Genomic DNA, 25,180 nt, shown 5'->3' on the forward strand with positions numbered 1-25,180 from the left:
TGTGAAATTTGCTAAAAATGTCTTTATCACTGATAATACTGTATCTAAAGCAGACCATGCTTGCTGTGTGATTTCAGCAATCTAAGGATTTCAGGAACCTTTAAGGATTAGGATTACTCTAGTAGAAGAAACAAAGATACACAATTATTTGTACCTTAGAAGTGAGCAGGATGACATGAGCATTTTCAAAATATAACAAATATAAACAATGCTCCATCTAAATTGCATTCCTGGTTGGTCGGATTAGGTTGATTCACAATAAAAGTCAGTGAAATTGATATAAAACAATTGGGAACCACCAGGGTTTAGACTGATGAACGAAAACGAAGACACAAATATCTTCCTTTTTTGGTTTGGGAAGCACAGAGACACAAATGCTTTGGATATCTTGCTGTCATTTTCACTCATCATTGTTCCCTCTTTTAAAATACAATTAGTCTATTTCCTCTGGGCTCTTTTACCTGATTTTTTTTTCCTTTTTTGCAATTCATTTATACAATGCTACATTGGTTGCAGAGAACTTCAATGATCAATAAAACTCAAGCCTGCTGAACAAAGGCCAGCAGCATTAGTGCTCAGAAAGTGCAAATTCAACACAGTATTATATGATGCAAAAATAATGTCATTGGTCACTAAGAAACACGGTTGCATGCAACTACAGTGACCTCTATTATTATTAGTATTATTATTATTATTATTATTATTGAAATACTCAAACAATTTAAAACAAAGGTCCCTAGGGGAGGCGTCAACATGACAACAAAAAATATACACCAAAATTATTTGTGTCATCAAACAACTTTGAACATCTACTGTACAGAAGAACAAATATCTTTACCATGTACAGCTATACAAATGCAAATGTAGATGTTAACTTATATGTAATATTAACAAAGGAAACAAAGTGTGAAGGTCCACTTCCCCCATCAGTTGGGCACTTTAGGCTCAATTCTGAGTGAGGCTTCATACATGCTTTCCTCATCAAGAACAAAGCTCTTGTCCAGCAGGTACTGGGCTACCTGGAACAGACCAAGAAACAGCAAAGGTTAAGGACTGCAACAGATTAGGTAATATGTTTAGGTTCACAAACAAAAGATCTCTGGCAACCAAATATTTTCTTTGAACAATTACAGAGATATTCAACATTAACACTGCAAAAACTTTTTCTTCCACACTAAATCTAAAAAAAAAAATACTTCAAGATATGTTCGTATCAAAGATCCTAAAAAAATATGTCTATCAAGCTCATCTTGAGCTTGATAGACACTAGTGTATAACAAACAGCTCTTAAAACCATACCATGGTCCATTGCCCAATTTTAACAACAAAATACTTTCTAACTAACACATGCGTTTTGGTGCTTTTGTTACTGGACGTTTATCAGTTTGAGCGTGATTTTTAAAGGGCTATTCCGCTGGTCAAGAGGTGGCTACTTGAGAAACATTCAGTTATTAAAAGAGGTAGATATTTTTCAGTAGTTACCCTAAATTATCTTCAATGTGTCAATAGATCTTACCAACCAGAATATGTGGTCTTGTCTTATATTCCTCTGGGTTTATCTTGATTATTGCAAAACCATGGACCTATGCCTTTAAAATATCTGCTGCTTTAAAGATACATGCACCTAGCACTCACCATTTAGTCTGGTCCAATGTATTTAGTACTATTTTTCTGAAAATTACAGCAAAAGGCATTTTTTATCCTTTGCGGAAAGGATTAAAAAAAAACAAAAAAAAAAAAACTAAACTACTTCCTCGTCATAATTAGGCCAACTTCTAAAGCTAATTTATCATGCTGGGAACTTGCATAGCTAGGGACTTTTCATAACTATGCAACCTCAGAAACTGTCCCCATATGTTGTAGATTTACACTACGGTCCCTAGGAATCTGGATAGACTCTCAGTTCCTCTCCACAGAGCTCCCCCTATCAGGCCCAGCTCCAACTAGATGGATTCAGGGCACCTTTAGGTCTCCTTGATTTATAGAAAAGTCATTTCATGGATGAAAAGCCACAGTCACTCATTTACCTTTGGTTGCAGGTCAATCTTATATGCTGTTTGTTGAAACTGCCTGATTTCTCTGATGATGTGAGATATCTATAAAAAGAAAACAAGCAAGATGTTACTTTCTGCTTGTCAAGATCAAATTTGCGTCTAATGCAACAGAGCCCCAAACATCTCACCATCCTCATCTTTGAGAAGTTGACCAAATTGTCTTCGGTGTAGTTCGGCGTTCCTTCTTCAATGAAAGCCAAATCAGTGAGGTACATCCCCAGATATGGTACACAGGGAGGATCACAGCTAGTGAAAAAAAAACAAAACGTACTATCAGCATCCACCTTCTCTACTCGACCCTTTATTCTCTTACTTCAATAGGAGGTGTCTGGACAGAACTTACTTCTTCAGAGCTTCTCTCAAGTTTTTGAACCTTCCCTCTGATGAAACCAGCTTTTGGAGCTTGTCAATAAGCGCTTTTGTCTATGAAAAAGAGCAAATAGGAAATGTATTTTTATCGTCAGAGCTTCAAGGAGAAGTTTGCAACAGCATCTGCAGAAACTCATACCTGTTTGGAGACTTTTAGCCAGGTCTTCTTGAGGCGAAAAACAGAGCTCCGGTTTAGAGATGAGGTGATTTCAAGCACAGCATTGTAGTTATGCAAACAACGGCAGATGTCGGCCACAGCCACCCATTTCTCTATGACAGCCACTCGAGTGACCAAGTCGTCACACCGCAGGATCTCTGTTGCGATCAGGTTGCTTGTCTTCAGAGGAAAGAGAAATAAAAATAAGTTTTGGAGTAAATAAAATGAGCTTAAGTGTGTCTATATAGCTTACATCATTGAAATGCTTGGTGGTTCTCATGATGTACGGTGTCTTCTCATTTTTGTCATTCTTCATCCAGCCTTGACCGAAGAATTCCCTGAAATACAAAGAACTCAACTTAGAGGAGGAACTTGAAAGATGAACCTCACTTAAATAACTAATCGACTTTGTGGTGCATAGGTCACAGATGTGTTCAGCTTTACTGTGATACTTACTCATATGGGATGACTTTAAACACCAGGTGGTCAAGCAGAGTTAGCTGCTCTGCAATTTCCAAGGCAGAGTGGCTCTCAAACGGCTCGGCCTTCCCCCCTCCCACCTGTGTAAGGTAAACAAGTGTGAGCATCGGTTAAAATGCAAAACATAAAATAAACCTTGAAAAATATATTTTGTTGAGATGTTATTCAAGTGCTTTGCACAGCCACTTTTTACCGCAATCATGGCGACAAGTCTTTTGGGGGGACATCACGTACTAAAGCCTACTTTGCATCAATTGGCCACTTGATGGCACAGTAAAGCAAATTAATGTCATTGGAGTTTTGGCCCATAAGAGAATAAAATAGATGGACAGCTTAAATGCGTCTTAAAGCCTTATCTCACCATCACCAGGGTTTACAGCTGATTTAGTCATAATAAGCTGTTGATTACATTAAAAATACATTTTTTAACAGGTTGAGTAAAGAATAAACATTCATCTTGTTTGACCAAGCAATGCACATATGCATTTAGACAAATCATATCCACTTGACAATTCACAGATGTCTGCAGGGCTTGGAAACTACAAGGTTTCAGATACAACTTTTGAAAAAACACCGTACAGCTACAGTAGGTTATGGTTTAATTAATTTATTAAGTATTGTAAAAAACTCCAAAATTACGGGTTTCTAATATAAACAATTTGTGAATGCCAAAAGCAATTGACTCGACTCACCAACTGTGTCACGTCCTCCATTGTGATCTGGTTGTCACTGTGATCTTCCTGAGTTAAAGTCCTGACAGAGAAAAAGAAACAAAACCATGTTGAACTTTGTTTTTGTCAATTTGTTCAGGTGTGGAATGAAAAAAGACTTTGATAAGTTTTATAAATGAGTACACCAAACCACATAAACAATATATCTAGGAACACTTATAAGAATATATATATATATATATATATATATATATATATATATATATATATATATATATAAAATCCTTATAATTAAAATAATGATGGTCATAATTATGTATTTTTTTCTGCTTTATTTTTAAAGTAATATGTTTTGGTTGTTTGCTCACCTCATGGCCACTGCACTGCACTCACATAGCATAGCAGTACTAATGATTATGATATTTGTAACCCCTTTTCATTTATTTGCTCATAAATAATCAAATAAAGGATTTCTTGTAATTTTATTTGTTAACTAATAAATTAAACCCATTTTAATCCCACGATGTAGCAGCGGTCAGTGATACCTGATGATGTTGGCTGCTGCTTTCCTCTCCTGGGTCAGCAGCTCAGGGTCATGCATCACTTCCTCCAGGAAGGCAATGACCTTTGTCTTCAGCTCATTGTTACTCTCAAAGTCCTGAAAAGACGCAGAGAACACACGTCTGGGTAACTTTACAAAGATCAATTATTTGGGTCATGATAAAAAAAAAAAGAAAATCTGCATCTAAATGTATCTGAACAGAGCATTTACCGGAAAGTGTTTGGACACCCAATGTCTCAGTACATTCAGGACTCTGTTGGTTGCTGCCCGTCTGATCACAAACTCCTTGTCACCGTTTCTCTGATCCGTTGGAAACCCTAATGTTCACAAAAAATAAAAAAATAACAAAAGGTAAAACGTGAGGAAAACATCAACAAACCACAAAATCTTCAATCGGTTTAATTCTTTACACTTAATGACAGTTTTATTAGGGTGTAAGTAAAGGTGAACTTCGGTTTATATTGTATACAATGAAGTGAGCTAGCAGTGGGTATAAGTAGACCGAGCTACTGTTCAGAGCTTCTTGCTGATCTGGGGCCCCAGGAGTGCTGGAGCAGAACAGTTTGATAAATGTTGTACTTCAAATTAGCTCAATATGTATGTTAGCAAAGTCATTATTTGAACACGCTAATGCTAGAATTATATTGCTCATATGCGAGCAGGGACCTGGGGATACCTTTCAGACACAAGGTGTTTGTAAATAAACCTTGAAGCATCAAAACAGTATCTGCTTTTTAAAATATTATTATTATTATTTTCATCTTAGTAACTTTCCTAAGCCCCTCTGTTCATGCATGTGGTGCATTGTTTTGCTGATGCAATGTGCAAATGGAGTGAAACTTTATAGCTCAAACTTTCCCTTGTGATTTGACAGGAATGCACTTTGTTCAAAAGATATAGAAAGTCATGACACATTCCACTTTTAGATATCCAAGTATTGTTTTAAAACAGTAATTCCTAAACAAGTTGGGTAGGTGGTGCTCCTTGAGCTCTCAAGCTCATTTTTCTTGTCTGCAAAAGCTGTTAAACAGCCAGATTTGTATTTATGTTAGAAAGGGAAAAATGTAGCATTGTTTCAGCCAGCTTATTGGAAAGCAGGGTAGTGCTGCTTATCTCTTTTCTATATGCCACAAATGAAAACTCTGGAAACTACAGCCTTTTCTTCAAATGTTTAAAAACAGTGGTATATTAATGGAGGAAGTTGGCCAATGCCTACTCAAGCAACACATATTTAAACAACTCGGAAATAGTGATCTAGTAAAAATAGATATCCAGTTTCGGTGAGGTAAAACTTCCCCCAATATTTGCAAGACAAACTATATAATATTTTGTAAAAAAAAAAAAAACCTGATATGCAGATAAATTATCTCAAAATAAACATTGTAAGATCTAGCTCTAACCTCAATAATCAATGCTTTATATTCAAACGCTTTGTTTGTCAAGTTGAGACTCACGTCCTGCATAAAACTTTGAGCTTTATTTACATATTATTGCAATTATTGTGGTCACATATTTCCAAATCACCTATAAAGTTCAACATTTGCCAACAAAAAGTCATATCAATTGAATCGATGTTCAACTAGAAAAACTTTACACCACAAATATTTTCTAAATATTAAAATGCTTATGCCAAGTTATTGCAAAAGATATCTTGCCACTTTCAAGACTCTGCTCGTTTTGTCTGTGAGGACCTGGATCTCCAGTAAAAATCTTCTAGCTTTTATGGGGAGACCCCATTCACACTTACAGCTGAGATATTGTATAAACTTAATAGTTTAAGATGTTTTTTCATTTTTATTTCACCTTCATCTTCATTTTAACAGTGCAATTAAGACAAACTGATCTACCAATGAATAAGCAGCAGCAACAGAAAAATTATGACTTGAACAAGGAAAAAGTCAGGAAGGAGCCTTTTAAGTCAGTTTTAGAGTATGTTGTAAAGATCAAAGAACTTCTAATTTGATGTGATTGTGAAACAAAATACTGGAGAGTGCATTCAGACTTAATTTTTTTATTGGTTAAAGAGCAGGGATGGATGCAAAAAGAGATGTTAGAGGTGGACAAATGGGCCCAAATGTCCCTGTTCTACCAAATATTTTATGGTCCAATGAAGCCTTGACCTGACTAACAACCTACCTTTAGATGTAGATCCCAAATGTATTTTCGTTGTACAGTTTTACTACAGGGTTTTTTTTTTTTTTTTTTTAATGAATCCTTTAGTTGCACATACCTGTGCTGGCAAGGGACATCCGCCGATATTTTTCCTTGGTAGGCGTTCCCTCATTGGCTCCAGCTGTGGCAATGGCAAAGGCTGAGGCAGCAGACAAAGCGCTACGATTGTTGTCCAACTCTCGACATGAGGACATGACCATGCCATTGTTGTACGAAAACAGAGAAAACTCTACAAAAAAAAAAAAAAAACAGGTTCCTGTAGTTAAAATAAATTATTTTCAAACAAGAACTGTTATGTAACTGCATTTTACTAAAAATAACCGAATTTATTCAGACTGCAGAATAACCTGGTGTTGGTTGCACACGCCTCCACCAGGGAGCACTAGAGACCGACACAACAGTTTCCCTCTAGACTTTTCTCTTCAAGAGGCTTTGATATTTAAGATGGTTGCTGCTAAATATAGCCAGCAAATATCAGCATAACAGTGAAATCAACAGACTCTCAGCTCTCTACCCTGTTCGAATCACCAGCTCATACGCCGATGGAAATCTGTAACCCTGCTCAACAGTTTCACCAAATGTACATGTCGTTGTCCAAGACTTGCTGTTAAAAATCTAGCATGCATTTTTTTTTGTTTTGTTTTGGCAATAGATTTATAAGGCGAAAATAATCTTGGTGGCAGCGAAACAGACTCATTACTGGGGGCGCCAGGGAAAGCACGCTCTTGATGTAGTTGCTATGACACAAGTTTTTCTTAACACCTACTGTAGCCAAGATCTGGTTTTCCCCAACATGCTCATGAACCATGAACACATTATGATGTGCAGCGGCTTTATCCCTATTTTTATTCCAGATAACATACAGAACATTTTAGCCTCCGGAGAAGGAAGAATTTTTTTTTTTTTTTGTCATTGAAAGTAATTATTGTAGCACTGCAACTAACTAAAATGTGTCTAACTGCAACATAAAAAAATAACAGTTTACAGGATAAATTTTGAGTGTTTAGGGGAGTGTGCCATCCAGAAGATTGTCTATCATGTTCATGATGTGAGGTTATGTCACACTTCTTGTTTTGGACGCAATGTACCTGAGGAGTTTTTGCATTTGACGTTTTTTGGTGTGGTTGGAGACTTGGTGGGAGATGCTTCTGGATCCCCGTCATCGCTCTGGTTTTGATCATTGTCGCTTTCCTCTCGCACAGAAAGATCTGAACAAAGACCAAGGTTTTGATCACATTAATAATGTCAATATAAAATCAAAAGGAGTGTTTTTCTAGGATTGCCTGCAGCCGACCAACCTTGTTTGCACACTGATGTGTCTTCCACCTTGTCTTTCTTGTCCTCTCCCTCATCAGGGATCTTGCTTGTGATCGGGCTGGACACGTACAGCTTGTTGATGTCCAAGGTGGTCTTGCTGAATGGCGACATGGTGGAATACATGCTTGCATAGCCATTTGAGGAGCAGCTGAGGGCAGCCAGGTCAAGAGCTTTGCCCCCAGTGATGATGGGGATGTTGAGAGAGAGCTTGCGTCGGCGGTTGGGGGATGAGTTTTTGGCAATAGCAAGAGGAGGAGGGGAGGAAAACTTCCTGCTTGCTCTGGGAGAACTCGGAGCCTCTCCATATAGAAGCTTATTGTTCTGACTGCTGGCAAAGAATAACTCCAGGGACCTGCATTGTGGTTAGCATAAAGAAATATGTTTGTATGACATAGAAGAATTTTATTTAGGTAATAGGCTAACTGAACAAAGAACACTTATGGTACTGGTCAGAAGTTTGCATGAACTTGCATGACATTGGGATATTAGAGTTCCTTTCTTGGCTGAATTGGTAGAGTAGTAAAAGGATCAAGCCTCATATGCAGTCAATCATTAACTGTGGCAAATGATAAGCAACTCATTTGTATAAATTATCTCATTGGTTTCAAAAATCTGAAGGAGTAATTCATGTTCTTCCTTATTGACCTTTAATTGCATATGTTACAGAAAAGAATGAGAGAAATATACACCCATCCATCCACTGTCCATATCTGCTTATCTATGTAAGTGGGGCAGCTGGTGCCTATCTCCATCGGTCATCAGACTAGAAGCAGGGTGCACCCTGGGCAGGTTGCCAGTTCCTCACATTGCCAAAGATGAACAGGAAAAATTACCATGCCTTCACGCACATATACCTAAGGGCAACTTATAAAAACCAATTAACATTACAGTCATCTCTTTGGACTGTGGGCGGAAACAAACTCCATGCAGAAAGAACCCACACCAGGATTCAAACCCAGGACCAAAAACACTTGCAGGCATAATTTGAAGTTCTAAATACATGAAGGAACATTCTGGTCACATTGAAGGTTCACCAAAACAAACCAAATGAATCTGGCTGGAACTTCAAAGATTGGATTCACCACAAGTTAAGGTGAATGAAAATAACTCAACACAGTTTTAACCAAGTTATGCCAGATTTAATAAATTCGACTGGAGCTGCACTTGGTTCTGCCATTTGCGTCTCTCCAAGACTGTGTTCCCATGACTGTCATCCAACTCTCTTCTTATGAAATCCCCAGTGCCAGTCTATGGCATGCAGGATTATGGTAACTGAGTCTAATTTGATGAGGAAAAATATATTCAATATATAATTCTGATCCAGTGTGGATAAGAGAAAAGCTACACTTGATTCAAATGTATTCATTAAATTCCAGTTTTTTTTTAAAAAAAAAAAGGTGTGAATTTGTTTGTTGTATTATCATTCCACCCACAAAAAAGTAACAGTTCAAATGAATCACAAAAAAAAAAATCACAAATTAATATTAGAGTCATTCCATGGATGAGTGGATATAAACTTCTATCCAGAACTTTATACTTTTCTTGTGAAACGAGCAAATCCAGCAAATCAAAACTGTTTTTGCGACCAAGTCTCAACATTTTAGAGCAGGATACAGACTGCAGCATTTCAGTAAACCTCTCCCACTCCCTGCCACCCTCCTGCCGACCTCACGGGTTCCCATAAATAGCACAGCGAGTGATAGTGCGCATGGCCACTGCTGACACAAGCAGCCAAGTGTAGGTGTCTCACAGTGACATTACAAGCACCATGGGAAAGCATACTGCAGGGCGTGGACATGGGGAGTTCTGTCTGATCTGAACCTGGGTCCTCACTCTAGGCATGCAGTGCTGGGAGTTAGCCCACAATGCAACACTTCTGTCTATATTTCACGGTACAGATATTCTCAAAAAAAAAAATGAAGAGAGGGAAACAAGGGAAGGGTGGGGTCCTGCAGCATTAAGCATGGTTGCCATAGCGCGACAGATCAGAGTTTGGGCACTCCCAGCCAAAAAGAACTAACTGGACCCAATCACTGACCCAAAGCACACATACAACCTACACAAGTTCATGCAGACAAACTGAAACATAATAGAGCATTGCCCCTCATTTGATGCCTTTCTGTCTTCTCACTACCTGCTGAAACAAATATGGCGCAGAGAGAAAGTATCTGGCCTCCGTCTGATTTCTTCTGCTTCTTCTTTTTTGTCTCTCTTAAATGTTTCAGATTGTTGAATATATTTTCTGATAACATGCAGTCATTATTTTAAATTACTGTAGCAGAAATTTGGCTGTCTGTTCTTTGCATGATTGTTTTAATTTACCTGCAATTGAAGGTTTTCAGCCATAAATGGTTTAAAATCATAACAGAGCATCCCAACTTTCGCTAAATCGCTCCAAAACCACAATTTTGTTATTTCTTTCAGCTGTTCAGGTGGACTTGCTGCAGTACCCATGTGTGCATTGGCTAAGGTCCCAAACTGATGGCGGGACATTGATTATGGCAAATCTTCAAGGTCACATTCAGCATCAAATCAGCCTCAAGACTGCAAGTAAACTCTGCAGTCCTTTAGATGTTGTTCTTGTTCTTTTGTGAGTCATCAATGCACTCTCGGGGTAATTCTGGTCCACTGGCCACTCCGAAGAATGTTAATCGCTTTTCCATGTTTTGCCCATGTTTGCATAATGGCTTTTGATGAGGTTTGCAAGATTCTCAAAAAACTAATAAATGGCTTTGTAGTTGTTTCTAGACCAATGGATTTTAGTGTCTTTCTTTAGCAACTGTTATTCAATTTTTTGGGCCACAATGTGTCGCTTTTTGCCTATTTCTTGTTGTTAAACTGATTCCACTTAAATGGTTTCCTGATTTTGTAATACTGGCATCGTGTTAAGCAGTGGCTGGAGAAACTGAATTCAGCTTTCCAAAAAAAAAAAAAAATGTTGTCAAAGTTTGCAATTTATCACAGGTAAGACGGACAGGGAAGACAAATTTCCAAATATCTCAAACACTCGATGGCACCTACTGACAACAGCAGCAAAATCAATTAGGTTCAGGAAGTAAATATGTTTTGACATAGGGCAAGATTGATTTAGATGGATGTTTTTGCTTAGTTAATAAAATCCTTAGCAAACTGCATTTACTATTTTGTGAGGTTGTCTTTGAGATAAGAATTTGTTTGATTATTTAAAAACATTCAAGCGTGATTAAAATGTCAAAACTTTTAAGTGGGGAACACACTTCACAAGCATCAGCCTTTTATCCAACGAGAGAGATGCTGATATGCCAGACTCTTAAGAGTTTTATTTGTTTTCTGATAAAAAGTGTCATCGATGGCAGTAAAACATTCAAATATGCTCAAATATGCCTCATGACTCACCGAGCAGGGATGGCACTGATGGGCTTCTTGTAGATAGTAATGAGTTTATCCAGCACCACGTCAGCGGTGGTGAACACACGGTAGGAGTGCAGGAAAGTGTTCAGGAAGTCAATCGAAAGGAAGCGGAGATCGGTCAGTCTTTCCAGCAAACGTTCGACGCTGGCATAGCGAATCTGCAGCACTTTGCAGGAGTTCATCATCTTGCTGAAGCGGATATCCACGTCATCACAGTACAGACTCGAATCGGATCTATTTGCAAAAGAATGGCCCACAAAGATCAGAAAAGAAAGGGCTCAAAGAAGGCAGGACGCACAGTATTGAATGCAAATAAAATATATCTCACTTTATCATCTGTGGCACCGTGACTTTAGAGTTGTCTTCAAAAGCGTTCATCATCAGCCCATTGCAGCGGATGTTGTCTATGCACTGCAGGAAAGGGGCAGTGAAGTAAACAGAAGAGACAGAGGAAACGTTAGTGAGTTCCGTAATATGAAGGCTTTCAGCCGACACGCTCAGCTTCGTGTCTCACTGCTGGGGATTGTTATGTGTGTTGACATGCCTGGCTGATGTCACTGGTCCACGCAGACTTCTCCTGCCTGGAGGAGGCCACCAGGATGATCGTGAATGACTGACTGTCCTTTGGCTCCACAACAATCTTAAAATCCAGGTGCTCCATGTCCTGGCCGCTCTTATCGGATTTAGCTTTGAGGGGAGCAAAAAGACAAGATGTCATTCTCTATAGCTTTAATCAAATAGGCAGTCATGGCACAGAAAATATATATTTCATGTAACTGTAGCAAAGTCAGCTTAAAATACAAAGCTTGTGATGTAAAAGACAGTAAAATTAAGATGTCTTTAGTTATTTAGTTATTTTATTAGTCTTTAGTTATTTTATTCTTTTATAGATGAGAAATCAGCTAACCAGAACTAACAGCTTTCTAGCCCTGACCAGTGACCCACTGGTGACCCACTGGTCAGTAATTGCACCATACGCCGATAACAACACTGCTTTCATGAGGAAGCTGTTACAGACTAAACAAGACTCAGTGTTACCTAAGTTTACAATCCCTTGGGCGTTTCAAATAAAGTCAGAGGAAGCACAAACTAGCAAGAAGCTAAATCATAGAAACTGTTTTCACTGAATGTCTGCATTTCATTAAGGTTGCAAAACTCTGTGAGAGAGCAAGACTTTCTGCAGACAATAGGAAGGCTAAATGGAATATAGCAACCTGTATGTGTTATGGAAAATAGTGAAATGGAAGATGTTAGGAGGTTTTTGAAGACTCCAAAATGAAGGTAAGGATCTGCATTCTTTCTGGAATACTTAAGAAGATAAGTTTTGGTAATGTTTGCCACTCTATGTGAACCTCCACTACTACAAAATGTTACAGAGTTAAAATGTCAATTCTAAGTTATTTTGTGATTTTGTTCTTGATTATAAGTAAAATCCTATTTTACAGTGACTGTGGTGAGCCATTACCTCTGCTCCTAACATAAATAATAATCACTTATCGAATGCCCTAAAATATATAATGCCGTTCTTTTATTGCTTTACATTACAGCTCCTGAAAGAAAATATTTTGGTTGTTCTGCTGAACTGATTAAAATTTTGCCACTTCCAATGACCGAATTTATAACATTATTACATTATTATGCACTGTGGCAATCAGACATTACACAAAATCTCAAACACACTGCATATAATGCGTATTGCTGCAAGCTGGAACATGAATTAAACTCTTACACTCGTCATCTGTCCCCTCAGGCTCCTCCATCAGAGTGCAGTCTATAAGCGAGACCACTCCGTTCTAAAAATAGCACGTAAAAAAACAGATTTAGTGTTTCACACCAGCCGTTTTTCACTCAACAGAATGCATCTTTGTGTAACAGCAAGTAACCCTGCTAAAATACTAATCATTTTAGAATGTACATTTCTCAGAGTTTGTGAAAAAAAAAATCACAGATTGATCTTACTGTAATGCAGATGAATGTTTGCATGCACACCATGTGTAGATTGAACTACGAGAATCAATAACATAAGTCGGATCTTAAAACCTTCAGGTTTGAGTTATGTGGAGTAATAATATCTGCGCTGTTTAACTTCTTGGACACAAATGTACAGTGGATCTAAGAGTCTGCATGCCGCTGTTAAAATGGCAGGTTTTTGATGAAGAAATAAATGGGGACTGTAGTAATTTATTTAAAAATATTTGCCATCTGTCATCTGTTCTGCGCGTTTCAGCTGAAAATCAAACAAGTGTGTTCGGAGGAGTAATAAAGACACAAAGGTGCAACAACCCGGATCAGTTAGTGTGAACAGCCTTAAACTAACGCTCTGTGAAAATACCTAGAAGTTTTGGCTTTCAGAGTTGTTTGGCTGGAGTCTGTTCTGATGTAATGTTTCAGTGTTTAATTTTAGCTACTTTAAGTGGGAATAAATATTCATTCTCCATCATAAATGACACCTTAATTACATCTTGTAGAGCAATTTAAAATATTTTTCCTTCCCTTTTGTTGTTGTTGTTTAGGTGACATAAATAAATATTAATAAAACATAAAATTCCCTAGTACTAAATATCTGTATGACCAAATATGCTCAGAAAACACAGACTGCCTTGACGTTATCCTCATTTTTTCCACATGACTGCATTGGTGCATTCACTCTTGATATGTGTGCTGTTGATTATGGTTCTTCTTTTTTTTTTTATCTTGAACATTCACCGTACCACAAGACATGTTAAAAATGAAGAAAATATACAGTTCTAGCCAGCTCTGCAGCTTAGGCCCACCTTAGTGAGATGAAGCTTGGCTCCTGAACCCCTAGTGCAGATGATCAAATGCTTGGAGAAGAGAAAGCACTGCCTCTCCCCCTCCTTCTTTAGAGAGAGAGAACCCAGTCGCCCACGGGTGATCTTGCCCTTCTCGCTCATTGGCACCTGGATTAAAGACCCTATAGTCCACAAATAGAAAAGGAGATAAATATTAACAGTAGAAACCCAGATTTTGGCATGCAGTACCTTAAAAGACGAAAACCATTTTTTTCCGCTTATCATCTGCCATGAAATAAACCTAAGCTTGTTCTGTTTCACATCAGTTGGGATTAACAACATGATTTTTATTTTAAGAATCCTAAAAATGACAAGGTCATTTTATATTGTTTACTTCAAATTCAAAACTTTACATCTCTGGATGTATTCTTAGGCAACGCCTTTGCACTTTGTGTGACATAATGGAAACAAAAACTAAAAGGCATCAGTCAAGACATCAGGAAGAAAATTATGGACGTCCACAACTCTGGTTCACCCCTGGTTAAAATTTCTACATGCCTTGATGTGTTCATATGTTCGTCTAAGCAAACTATTACATACTAGGGTGTGTGATGGCTCACTGGTAAGTTGAGTCATTTTGCAGAAAGTTGTGACTTGAATTCTGTCTTCCTAACCTGCCATATGTCAATGTGCCCTGGGGAAAGTCACTTAGCTGCAAGTTACCTAATGCTTTGCATAGCAGTGAATGAATATGCGCACAGTGTGGCTTGCTGGAAGTGGCTATGGCGTAAAAATGCATCAAAAGTGGTTGGCATGACCAAAACAAGCTACATATGTTAACTCCGTGTAAGAATAAACAGCATGGGTATATCCAGCCATTATGCCTTTTAGGAAGGAGACACGGGTTCTATGTACTAGAACATAGAACCCGTGTCTATGCAATTTAGCACAACTCTTGTGAAGATGCTGAATGAAGTGAGTAAGAGAGTGTCACTATCTACACTAAATTGGATAGTGTCTATTTATTTCTTGCACTGGCCTGGACTGAAAAGCCAGTCAGAGAAGAAGACATTACCAAGAAGCTGTTAACATCTGATTAATCCATCTAGGAACAAAACTTTAACTTGAGGAGATATGTGCTGTGGTCTGATGGAACTATGAGCAAAGCGTTTCGCCACAATGACCATCATTACATTTCAAAGAAAAAGAGGGAAGGCTGCAAGACGGAAATCGCCTTCCCAGCTGTGAAGTAAGGTAATGGCAGTAGTTGTGTGGGTCTTACTGTGATGAATAAGAAATGCAGATCACAAAATACATGGCATCATGAGGAAATAAATTATTGTGTACATATTGAAGCAAAACATCACAATATAAGAGAGAAAGTTAAATCTTCAGCCCCCATATGTTTTCGAAATAGAGAATGAGCCAATGCATTAATTACAAAGTGAATTAAAGACAACAAATGTATCTTTTTGGAGTGGCTTTCACAAAGTCCTAATCTCAGTACCATAGATAATTCGTAGGCAGAACTGAAAAGGTGTATAAGATCAATGAGACCTACAAACCTGACTCAGTCATCTTTAAAGAAGAATAGGTCAAATCTCTGGAAAACTATTGTCAGAAACAAATAAGATACTTTAAAAGTTAGCTACTAAGATAATGTTTGAAAAGTTTTAAATCCGAAGACAGGTAAAACAACATTTAAAAAAAATGTTTTTAATTATTCCTAGAAGATCTAAAATAGGAACAATTTTGTGTGATTAAATGCCAGACAGAAATAAATAAATAAATAAAAAAACAAAAAAAAAAGCTCAGATATTGAAATATCTCATTTTGAATGTATAAACATAAAAGCAAGACTGGGTTAAGATTAAGAGTGGAAAAAAAAACAGAAACAAACAAACATGTAGTACATTAGATAATAGGGATTGAATCAGCTTCCACCGCTTTTCCCCTCTCCTCACCCACAAAGGCCTGTTGGGGACATGTGACATTTACAGTTCCTGATTCATCATCAGTGTGCCTCAGAACAGTCTAATTACATTAGGAAATTACAGACTCTCCCTGTGAATAATGCTCACACTTCCCAAAGAGCATCAAGCAATTCCCTTTGCTCCCTGTGCGATCAGGCTGTCAGTCTGGTAATGTGAAAGGACAAGAATTCCCCGCGTGTTGTGATAGCGGCGGAGGATACCTTGTCTCACGAACGTCTGGCTGGTGTCAAGGAGGACTTCGCAGCCCTCTATGATCATACGTTCTATTGCCAGGTTCTTCCTGATGTTTTCCGTCTCGCTCACCTCGTCATGCATTATTCTACGAGAGAGGAAATTTCATCATTCAGATTTAGCAGGACCTAACTTTGAAGATGAGCAGAAATTTGACGATGATTCTGAGTTTTGGTCATGTGAATACCTCGAAAGCTCCTCCAGCTTAGATTTGGCGTAGTCCAAGCTGTTCCTTTCTATGTGTTCGTGGGGAGTGTGGGCCAGAAGCTCATGGAGTGTAAGAATGTATCTTGGAATCTGGAGAGACACAACAGTAAATAAGACAGGTGCTGTGACAACAACATAGTTGAAAATGGACATTCTATATATGGAAAAACTGTCTGACTTAAAATTAATATCCTTACAAACTGCAAGGAGAGCTTGGCTTGGGTTAAAGCAGAACACTGACAACTAAACATGGTTGTTTTTGTGGTATTCAAAAAGATAATTAATGGCAAAAACAAACTAACCTGGAACATTGGGTAAGTGAGGAAAGTCTCCAGAGTTCGTTCCTCACAGTCAGGCTTGGCCTCATACTGCTTCAGCAGCTTATCAAAATCCCGATTTTGCTTACAGTGAGCCAGAATCTGCAGGCTGTACTGGTGGTTTCTAACAAATTCTTGGTAGATGTTCAGCATAGGTAGCAAGATGTCAAAAAGGTCAGCTGTGGAAATGTGCCAATACAAAGAAAGTATCCATTTTAAAGGGGCTCTGAGGTTATTTCAATCTTGTACGATGAGAGTAAAAAAATAGAGGATTCTTACCCAGTACTAATGTTGGCCAGCTTGCTATTCTGGCCTTCAAACCCTGGTAAAAAATCTGATGCAGGAACATAATAGTTTCACTAAAATAAGAAAAAAACAAACAAACAAACAAACAAACAAACAAAGAAAAACATTATTTAATTAGTAATAATAACATTTAAAACCTATAAATCTCAAGACAAATCTGGAGTTGGAGTACAAAATTCTGCTGTTTGATTTTGATTTTCATCTTAATTTGTCTTCAAAATAGAAGCTGAAGAACAAAATCAACTATTCATGGAAAAACAAAAATGCCAGAGAGAATAATGTAGAGTGCACTCTTAATAGTAAAATCAATGCTTATGGTTTTCCAACAAAAAATTTTATTTTATGCAGTTTCTGTTATTGATAGTCATTCAATCTCTTGCTAAAGAAAATTAATTACAACTGACATGCATGTAACACGGAAGATTTCATTTTGCATGCTACTGAAAAGCCAAGAGGAAGAATTTTTTTTTCTCATTTTGCAAAAAATTTGAAACATTTTAAGCTAACTAGTTTCATAATATCAACCCTGTATATAATGTCCTACAAATCTGAGGATGTGTAATGGATTTGTCCACCACATATTGTTTAAGGAAAAGAAGAAAGTTGGAAACTACAGTGCCCCCTCAAGATTTCTGTGAGAAAGAACGAACCAACCTGTTGAGGAAAATGCTGCTGACATCATCGTGTGTAATCGGCGGCTTCTTAGAGCTGGCGGCCATGCGCAGTGGCCTCAAGAAGTTGTTCACCAGGATGTGAAGCTGCTGGACGTACTCGGCCTCTGAGTCCAGCATGCTGAACACCACCTGGTTCCTCTTCCTCATGCTCTCTGCGTGAGGTGAGCGGATGTAATCCTGGATGATGGTCTTCCACTTTCTCCTACAGATCCAGCCTCTCAGAAAGCTCTGAACCTGCAGCAGGCAGTGTAGTCTGTTGACATCTAAAACACAAATGCATGAATGAAATGACCCTAAAAGTCTCAATTCTACGCAGTTACCTTTTTGATCTTTTTGATTTCTGAGTCGTCTTCTGTCGGGGCGGCTGCTGGGCTGGCATGGATCTTCTCATTGTCTTTGAGCAGTCCAGCAATCTGTGAGAAAAGCAGCCAAAATAAAGACTAATCATTCACACTCTAGTTGTTATCTTCCTCACACTTACTGTAGCAGCAAGTAAACAAAGTGACTAAGTCATCTGGACAGGTCATAGCAGTGAAAATTGGCGAGATTAATTCGCCAATTTTCACTTCGCTTGTAACTATGTCTAGAGTCAGTTCTAAACATCTGTCAGTAAAATCCAGTGTATTTATTGACAGTTGATTCAGTCAAACTATTATTTATTAATAAAAGCTAATTGGGATGTTAGAAAAATATAAATCCAATGAGAACCTACTCTGAGCTCTTCCACTCTGTGCAAAATGGATTCTCTCATTTTGTTGCCACAGAAACAGTTAGCTGTCACAACATTTCATAAAGAGTTCATGCACATTCCAGAAACGGTTTGATTAAAAGCCTCAAGTTTGCACATTAAAGTAAAATGACTACTTGATCCTAGGAATACAAGCTGATATTCAAGTTCACAGAAGGCTTTTTGCTTGTTTGTTTGGGAGGGGATGCAAAGTAGAGAACTAGCTCGTTTCACCAAGTTAGTCACTCTCCAACTTATTTTATGACTCTTTAAAAACCTTCGCATTTAAAAAAAAAATTGTATTTGATTACAAATATGGTCTGCTTGTCTGCAAAATATTGACAAAACGACAAAAGTAACTTTCTCTGACCTTACACAGTAACAATCTTTAAATATCACACCTTTCATCCCAAAATACACAATAACCTTTAATTTTTTTATTTCATTATTTTCAAGATAACCATATATTGAACATTATAGCATACTAAAACCGAAGAGATAATATAAATGCATATAAAAATTCAGTTAGGGAAAATGCTTGCATAGGCTTTACCAATATTTTTCATTTATTGGCAACTGCGATGATCTGCAATGCCTGGGATTAACATACGTTACATTCCAGTGTTTCCTGTGAGCATAAAAACAACAACAACAAAAATCTGTAAATATTACCTCTGACTTTAGCCTTTCAATCTCTATTTCGCCATCTTCTATCTGTTGACGAAGTTGCTTAGCAACTGTTTTCTCTGTCTCGACAATCTGAAGCAGATGAAGATACTTCTGCATGAGGGACTCATGCTCTGTGGCCAAGTTTCTGTAACTGCATCACATGAAAGTACACACAAAACACACTTAGTACTGTGCTGAATCTTGAGTAACATGTCTCATGCTAATGAACACAGCTTCGTGTCATGTTAAACTAACCAAGTCATATGTCTGAGAACCCCAGTAGATGTCTAACCCTACTCCAGAGTCTAATTGCCTTTGTGTGCACCTTTACCTGGCATGTGATATTGCAGCCACCCATTCATCGCAGTCTTTTACATCTTCTGTGCGCAACTCAAGAGCCTTTTGGTTTTCATGGGTGAAGTTGACAGTAAAGTAGTACTGAAACAAAGAAGAGGAAACAATAAAACAGCAACATTTTTAATCTCTGATATAAAGTTCCAGCAAGGTTTATTTCTTTGGTTTGCACTTATAGTAGGATCAAGAGGCACCTTGTAGATTATTTTATTTTTTGTGCTACAAAATTTGCTCTGTTGGAACTGAGCTGATGGTAACAGGGTGGAGATGCATGCTGGTTCCAGAAAAGTTTCAGCCTCATCTGACCCAGTAAGGCACTTTTTTTTTTATCAGGTTGTCTCTGTCGATTTAGGTGTTAAAAATCAATTAATCAAATTTGACACATCTTCATTTGACAGATTTCCTTGTTTTGAAATCTGCTTTTATCTTTCCCAAACTTTGTCTTAGGTTTAAGTCAAATATGTATGACTTTAAATTGTGTGCAAAAATACTGCATTTAATATAACCTTCATCTGCTACAGGCAGTTGCTCGACTGAGGCCTATCCACTACTTGTGTGTTTGTTCTGCTGCCTTGTTGCAGACATCAAGCGGGTGATTTAAACCACACAGAGCCTGGGGAAGCCACATCTTCTTCGCCCACCAGTGCAGCTGATGGAGCACACTGAGGAAAGCCTCCCCCAATTCAGATCCTGGGATGTCTCATGGTTCCCTGGAGGAAATGCTATAAGACACGGAGGCTGGAGCCACGGCTGAGTACAGAACAGTGCAGGACCTGTTTCCTAGCAACTCTGGTCAGTCAGAACAGTTGTTCACAGCTGTTGTTTTATTATTCTGTCTGTTGGACTGAAACTGACTGAAGAAATAAAGAGAAGTCTTTCTTTGTTTTCAGCTGTGGGACATACAGCATATTTTACTTGCTGGAAAATAATTTTCTGTGATGCCCTTATGTTTTTAATTGCTCTGGTGGTATTCTGAATTAAAACAAGGTTTAAAATAACACGCCTTACCTTCAGACAAACAAGAGAATACCTGATGAAGGAGAAGGAAACAACTGAAGGAATCCGCCATCCATACAACAGTGCTGTGATTATTTCTCCTCCAATTGATTTATTTAATCTTTTTAATGCCCCACTAAAATTTTAACTTCAGACGAAGACAATCTGAGTAAATACCAAACCCAGGTGGTTTTAAACAGCCTCTACCTCAATGTCAGGTGCCTGGATATTCATCGCTGTCGGCGTACTGAGTCTGATCACGTGGAAATCCACCTCCAGTTCCTTGATCTTCTCAACGTTGTCAGGAGATGGTTCTGCTGGAACCAGTTCGCAAAGTCCTGAGTTCACCTTCTGTACTCTGAGTCGTCCTCACCTGGAGAGGCTGACTATGGCAGAGTCAGAGAACTTCTGCATATGGCAACCCGGGGAGTTAATGGAGAGGTCTGCAGCATAGACTTCTGTAGTGTAGAGGCTGAAGAGGGCCAGTGTCAGCACAGTTCCTTACAGCCGTGTGTCACCAAATACTACGAATGGACAGTGATGTAATCCATTATCCAATGGAACATGTGGTGGTCCACTTCTTAGAGATGCAGCTTGTCCCTCTGAAGTCCAGAATGAATGGTGTTAAAAGCATTGGTGTAGGAGGTAGACGACGACGTCATCCACCCCAATACCAGGCCGGTAGACAAACTGCAGCTTATCCAATGAAGACCTCACCAGGTGGACCGACCTGTCAAAGGTCTTCATCAGATGCAGAGTGAGTGCTAGCATTTTTTTTTGCAACTACAGATTCAAATCTTTTGGGATATGTTTAATCATATGGTGATTCTTTTTGTAAAAAAAAAAAGAAAAAGAAAAAAAAGAGCTTGAGTTTAGTCTCACTGGCTGGAGGGAAGCTGTAGACATCAATTTAAAAATCTTCCTGACAGATTTTAACTTTGGCTTAGGTCTGGACTTTGACTAGGACGATCTAAACCATTCCATTGCAGCTGTGGCTCCACTAACATTCTGCTTGAAGCTGGACCTCAACATGGGTCTTAAATCATTTGTAGCATCTAACAGATGTTCCTGAAGCATCACCCTGCATTGAGCTCCATTCACCTTTGCGTCAACTCTGGCCATGCTCTCCTCTTCCTGCTAATAAAAAGTACCTCCAGATCATGATGCTGCTGCTACCATTATTCACTGTTGGGCAGTGTGTTCAAGGCAGTGTTAGTTGTTTGCTACACATAGTGTTTTACATGGAGTTGCATTGTGATCTCATCTAAGATCATCTTCAGCTATATGGCGCGCAGGGAACGACAAAAAGAATTTCCTATTGCTTTCTTTTAATAATGACTTCCTACGTTCACATTTCCATAAAGGTCATTTGTGGTATGCACAGCTTATAGTTGTCATGCTGACATGAGCAGATGAACAGAAATGTCTTGAAAAGTTTGTTTTTCTGCCTACTTTCATTGGGAAATGTTGGTTTTCAAAGCTCTGCATGTTTTATAACCTAACCTTGACAGTGCTATTTGTTGAGTAATGTTATGCAGAAACATCTGATATTGTCACAGAACCGATTTATTAATACTTAGGTTAAATTGCACACACCACAGCTCTAAGTTACTAATTAGGTGACTTCTGAAGACAGATGGATTTTGGTTTTGTGTTCTCTGAATATAACATGCTGAATACAAATGCGCACCTTTTATCAGTTAGACTTGGAGAAGACTTTTAAAACTATGTATCCAATTTATAATGATGCGCAATGATGCAACGCTTTCTGTTGGTCTGTTACAAAAAACCCCCCAACTAACTGAATATAAGGTTTGTTATTCAGGGAACTGCTAAAGTTCAAAGGGTTTGGATGCTTTTTAAGTTAACCTATCCTGTGTGGGCTTGACCGAAAGTGTTTGTATCAAACTCAAATGTAGTCAAAATTAATGCATCCCTGAAATCCTTGACAATCACAAAAGATATTAAACGCTTAGTAGGTTTAGATTTATGTAGTTTGTTTATGCACCACAAATTTTTCTATAAAAAATACCTCAAATCACCAAAGATGTGTCAACAGAGACAGGCAGATTATGTATGTATATATTTGAAAATAAATCAAAGGTTTCAATTGGTGTACAACTTTCTTCTAACACGGCTTTACTTCACCCTAAAACTAGCCATTGTCTCTCCTTTGAACTGCCTCGGTCAGATCAAATGAGACCAATCGTTGGTCTGCAGATGCAGCTATCAACCTGCAGCTAATCGTTATTTGTGCCATGTTGCTCCACATTTGGAGTAATTGTATCATCGATATGAAAAAAAAAAAAAAACTGACAAAAAGAAGCAGACATGTTACAGTTTTACCTCATGATCTTTACATTTATTCAACAAAAGCTTGTTTTGTTCCCTTTGTTGTTCTCAGACACTGCTCTGTGTTCTAGCACCACAATCACTTATTCTATATCAGAATATATTTAAGAGATGAGCATGTTTACACTCATTCTGCGTATATGCCATTTCATTTGAATGATAGTCTTCTCCTTACTTGCAACTGTTGCCCCTAAAGTGTTTTTTGTGAAAACTGTTGGCACATATAACCCAATGCAGCACACAGCCAGCTTTGCGTGTTTCTGGCAAAAGTGAGGCCGCAACCAGGCGAGAACAAGCTGCGTTTTTCTATAATTGGACTCTGACCCCTCGAAGGTACCGCAAGGAACAAATTTAACTCTGATAGCGCTTGCATTAATAAAAGAGATGCGATGCACTGACTCTCTCTCTCTCTCTCTCTCTCTCTCTCTCTCTCTCTCTCTCTCTCTCTCTCTCTCTCTCTCCCTGTGTCTGTTATCGCGCCTCTTCCAACTGCATCATTCTTTAGGATGCAAATAAGGGTTGCCATGGAAACCCTGGGCTCAAGCGTTATCATTTTCACACTAACTCCATTTGAGAACACATAATATAGAGATTGTACGGCAGCATCTGTAGTTTCAGTAGTTGTGCGTTGCTTAAATTTTCCAATTAGATGTTTCTGTTCAATTTGTTTCATTAATGTTTTCGAAAATCAGCTTTGTAAATCTGTTACCTTTGTGCACCTCTCCACGTTGTGCCAAACGCGTAGAAACGACGTGGAAAATTTTGCATTTGGACTCGTTTCTGCAGGACGCAGACGTGCGCGGATTTCCATGCAGAAACGAAACAGCGGGCTTCAGGAGAAATAGGTTTCAGATGATCACTGTTTTGGTTGCCTTTCAAGCAACTCTGAGAGCGTGTGCTACGTTCTGCTTTGTCAGCAGAGGGGCAGCTGTACGCAGTGAGAGTCTGGCCTCAGTTTGGATAGCAGAGCTATCTACAGAGCAGGGGAGAAGCTCTCTGAGGAGCATCATGTTCACAATAACAGCACTGAGACCCATTTCAAGCTTTGATTTTCAAAATGTTGTGCAGGCCGTGGAAAGAAAGTGGAGCGAAGCTTAATTTACGGTGGTTTGATGTTCAAATTATGATACTTATAGTTTGGTAAGAACATTTAAGACATACCTCTGACTGCGACTGACCTGTAGGTTGTGTATTACTCCCATTAGAACTATCCACACTCAATCGTTTGATTCAGGTAATATAGATTAGAGGGAGCTAAACGGTAACTATGTGGTTTCGCCACAAGGTGGAAACCTCGAAACCGTAACTTTTTTTTTTCTTCTAAAATTCTCATTATGTGTGCTTGTTTTATTTATAAGCCATTAGATAGGCTCCAACTTCTCCACCCTTAAACGTGGAATACACGACGACTGATATTCGAAAGCCATTTATGTGTTTAATGTGTTCAGATGCCTTCCCCACCCCTTCGCCACTTCCATAAATATATTTACATTTTACGCATCAGTGAAAAGTGCCAACTGCTTAGAAAAGCAAGAGAGGAAAATAAAAAGAAAACAGGTTTTGGTGCGAAACAAAATACGCTGCATTGCTCGCCACCAGGACTGCTGTAACACCGTTAGGTGTTATTTTTTATTCTTACCTCATCATTAAAGCCGTGCATGAATTACATAACGTGCAACAAAGCAATCTGAAACCTGACGCTTTTCTACTGCATTGGATTTGAGATTCTCTTGCGGATTCGTGAGAAAAATACGTGCATATTGCAAGAAAATTGACATTTTTTTAGCGCACAGAAGCAAATTTTACATTCATTGCTGCACCTTCTCAGTATTTTGTGCACATAGGGAGAGGATCGTGTGCAAGTGCATGTGTGTGCGCATGTTGTGTGTGCGTGTCCCTGCCTGTGTGTGCTCTCTCTCTCTCTCTCTCTCTCTCTCTCTCTCTCTCGCTCTCGCTGTGTGTCTCTCTCCTTACCTGCTTTTCCAAGCACTCCTTGGCTGACAGAGAAGGTTTTGGTGAAGGCGCCCTGTCGCATAAGCACCCCTCCAACAAGTATAATCCCGACGGCCGAGAGCTAGACTCGTTCTCAAAATAAAATAACATGTTCTGCAACAAAGCGAACCACTTTGTGTGCCATTTCGTGTTGTCCGAGCTCTTTTTGCTTAAGCACCCTCGCCTTGTACCATCCTTCTTCGCCAAAAGCCCCAGATAGGTGACATGACCATCGTTGAGTCGTATTCCCTTTTGCATTTTGACGGGGGACGCTTCAGCCTGCACACGGCAGGTCGGTCGTTACATCCTTCTGAAGTGAAAAATAAAAACCAAAGAGAAGATGATGACTTTCTCAATGCGGACCTCCAGCAGCGGGCTCGTCCACTCCGTCCGACGCATTCACCGCGTTGGCATTTAATTAAAAACTATAGTTGCA

The 25,180-nt window shown here is 38.7% G+C and overlaps 1 protein-coding gene across 3 annotated transcripts; it reads right to left on the bottom strand.

Annotated features, from left to right (window-relative positions):
• Positions 1-243: 243 nt before the first annotated feature.
• Positions 244-25,180, bottom strand: rasgrf1 (Ras protein specific guanine nucleotide releasing factor 1). Of its 3 annotated transcripts, XM_088006269.1 has the most exons (28): positions 24,727-25,180; positions 19,382-19,488; positions 19,054-19,201; positions 17,975-18,067; positions 17,635-17,888; positions 16,954-17,033; positions 16,660-16,853; positions 16,338-16,447; positions 16,120-16,238; positions 13,947-14,107; positions 12,902-12,965; positions 11,717-11,859; positions 11,501-11,583; positions 11,158-11,406; positions 7,764-8,134; positions 7,554-7,673; positions 6,524-6,694; positions 4,504-4,610; positions 4,277-4,389; positions 3,753-3,813; positions 3,291-3,300; positions 3,037-3,133; positions 2,834-2,918; positions 2,563-2,760; positions 2,398-2,477; positions 2,183-2,300; positions 2,028-2,096; positions 244-1,019 (listed from the first exon to the last, which is right to left on the bottom strand). In XM_088006269.1, the coding sequence occupies exons 1-28, from the start codon at positions 25,000-25,002 to the stop codon at positions 927-929; spliced, it is 3,774 nt and encodes a 1,257-aa protein (XP_087862395.1). In that variant the 5' UTR covers positions 25,003-25,180; the 3' UTR covers positions 244-926. The 3 variants fall into 3 exon arrangements, with proteins under 3 accessions (XP_087862395.1, XP_014848624.1, XP_087862394.1); XM_014993138.2 differs by lacking the exon at positions 3,291-3,300 and having other exon boundaries at positions 3,037-3,140; XM_088006268.1 differs by lacking the exon at positions 3,291-3,300 and having other exon boundaries at positions 3,037-3,125; positions 3,744-3,813.

This window comes from Poecilia mexicana, unplaced genomic scaffold, assembly GCF_051168715.1.
Source record: "Poecilia mexicana isolate PSO_F unplaced genomic scaffold, ASM5116871v1 scaffold_6, whole genome shotgun sequence".
NCBI lineage: Eukaryota > Metazoa > Chordata > Actinopteri > Cyprinodontiformes > Poeciliidae > Poecilia > Poecilia mexicana.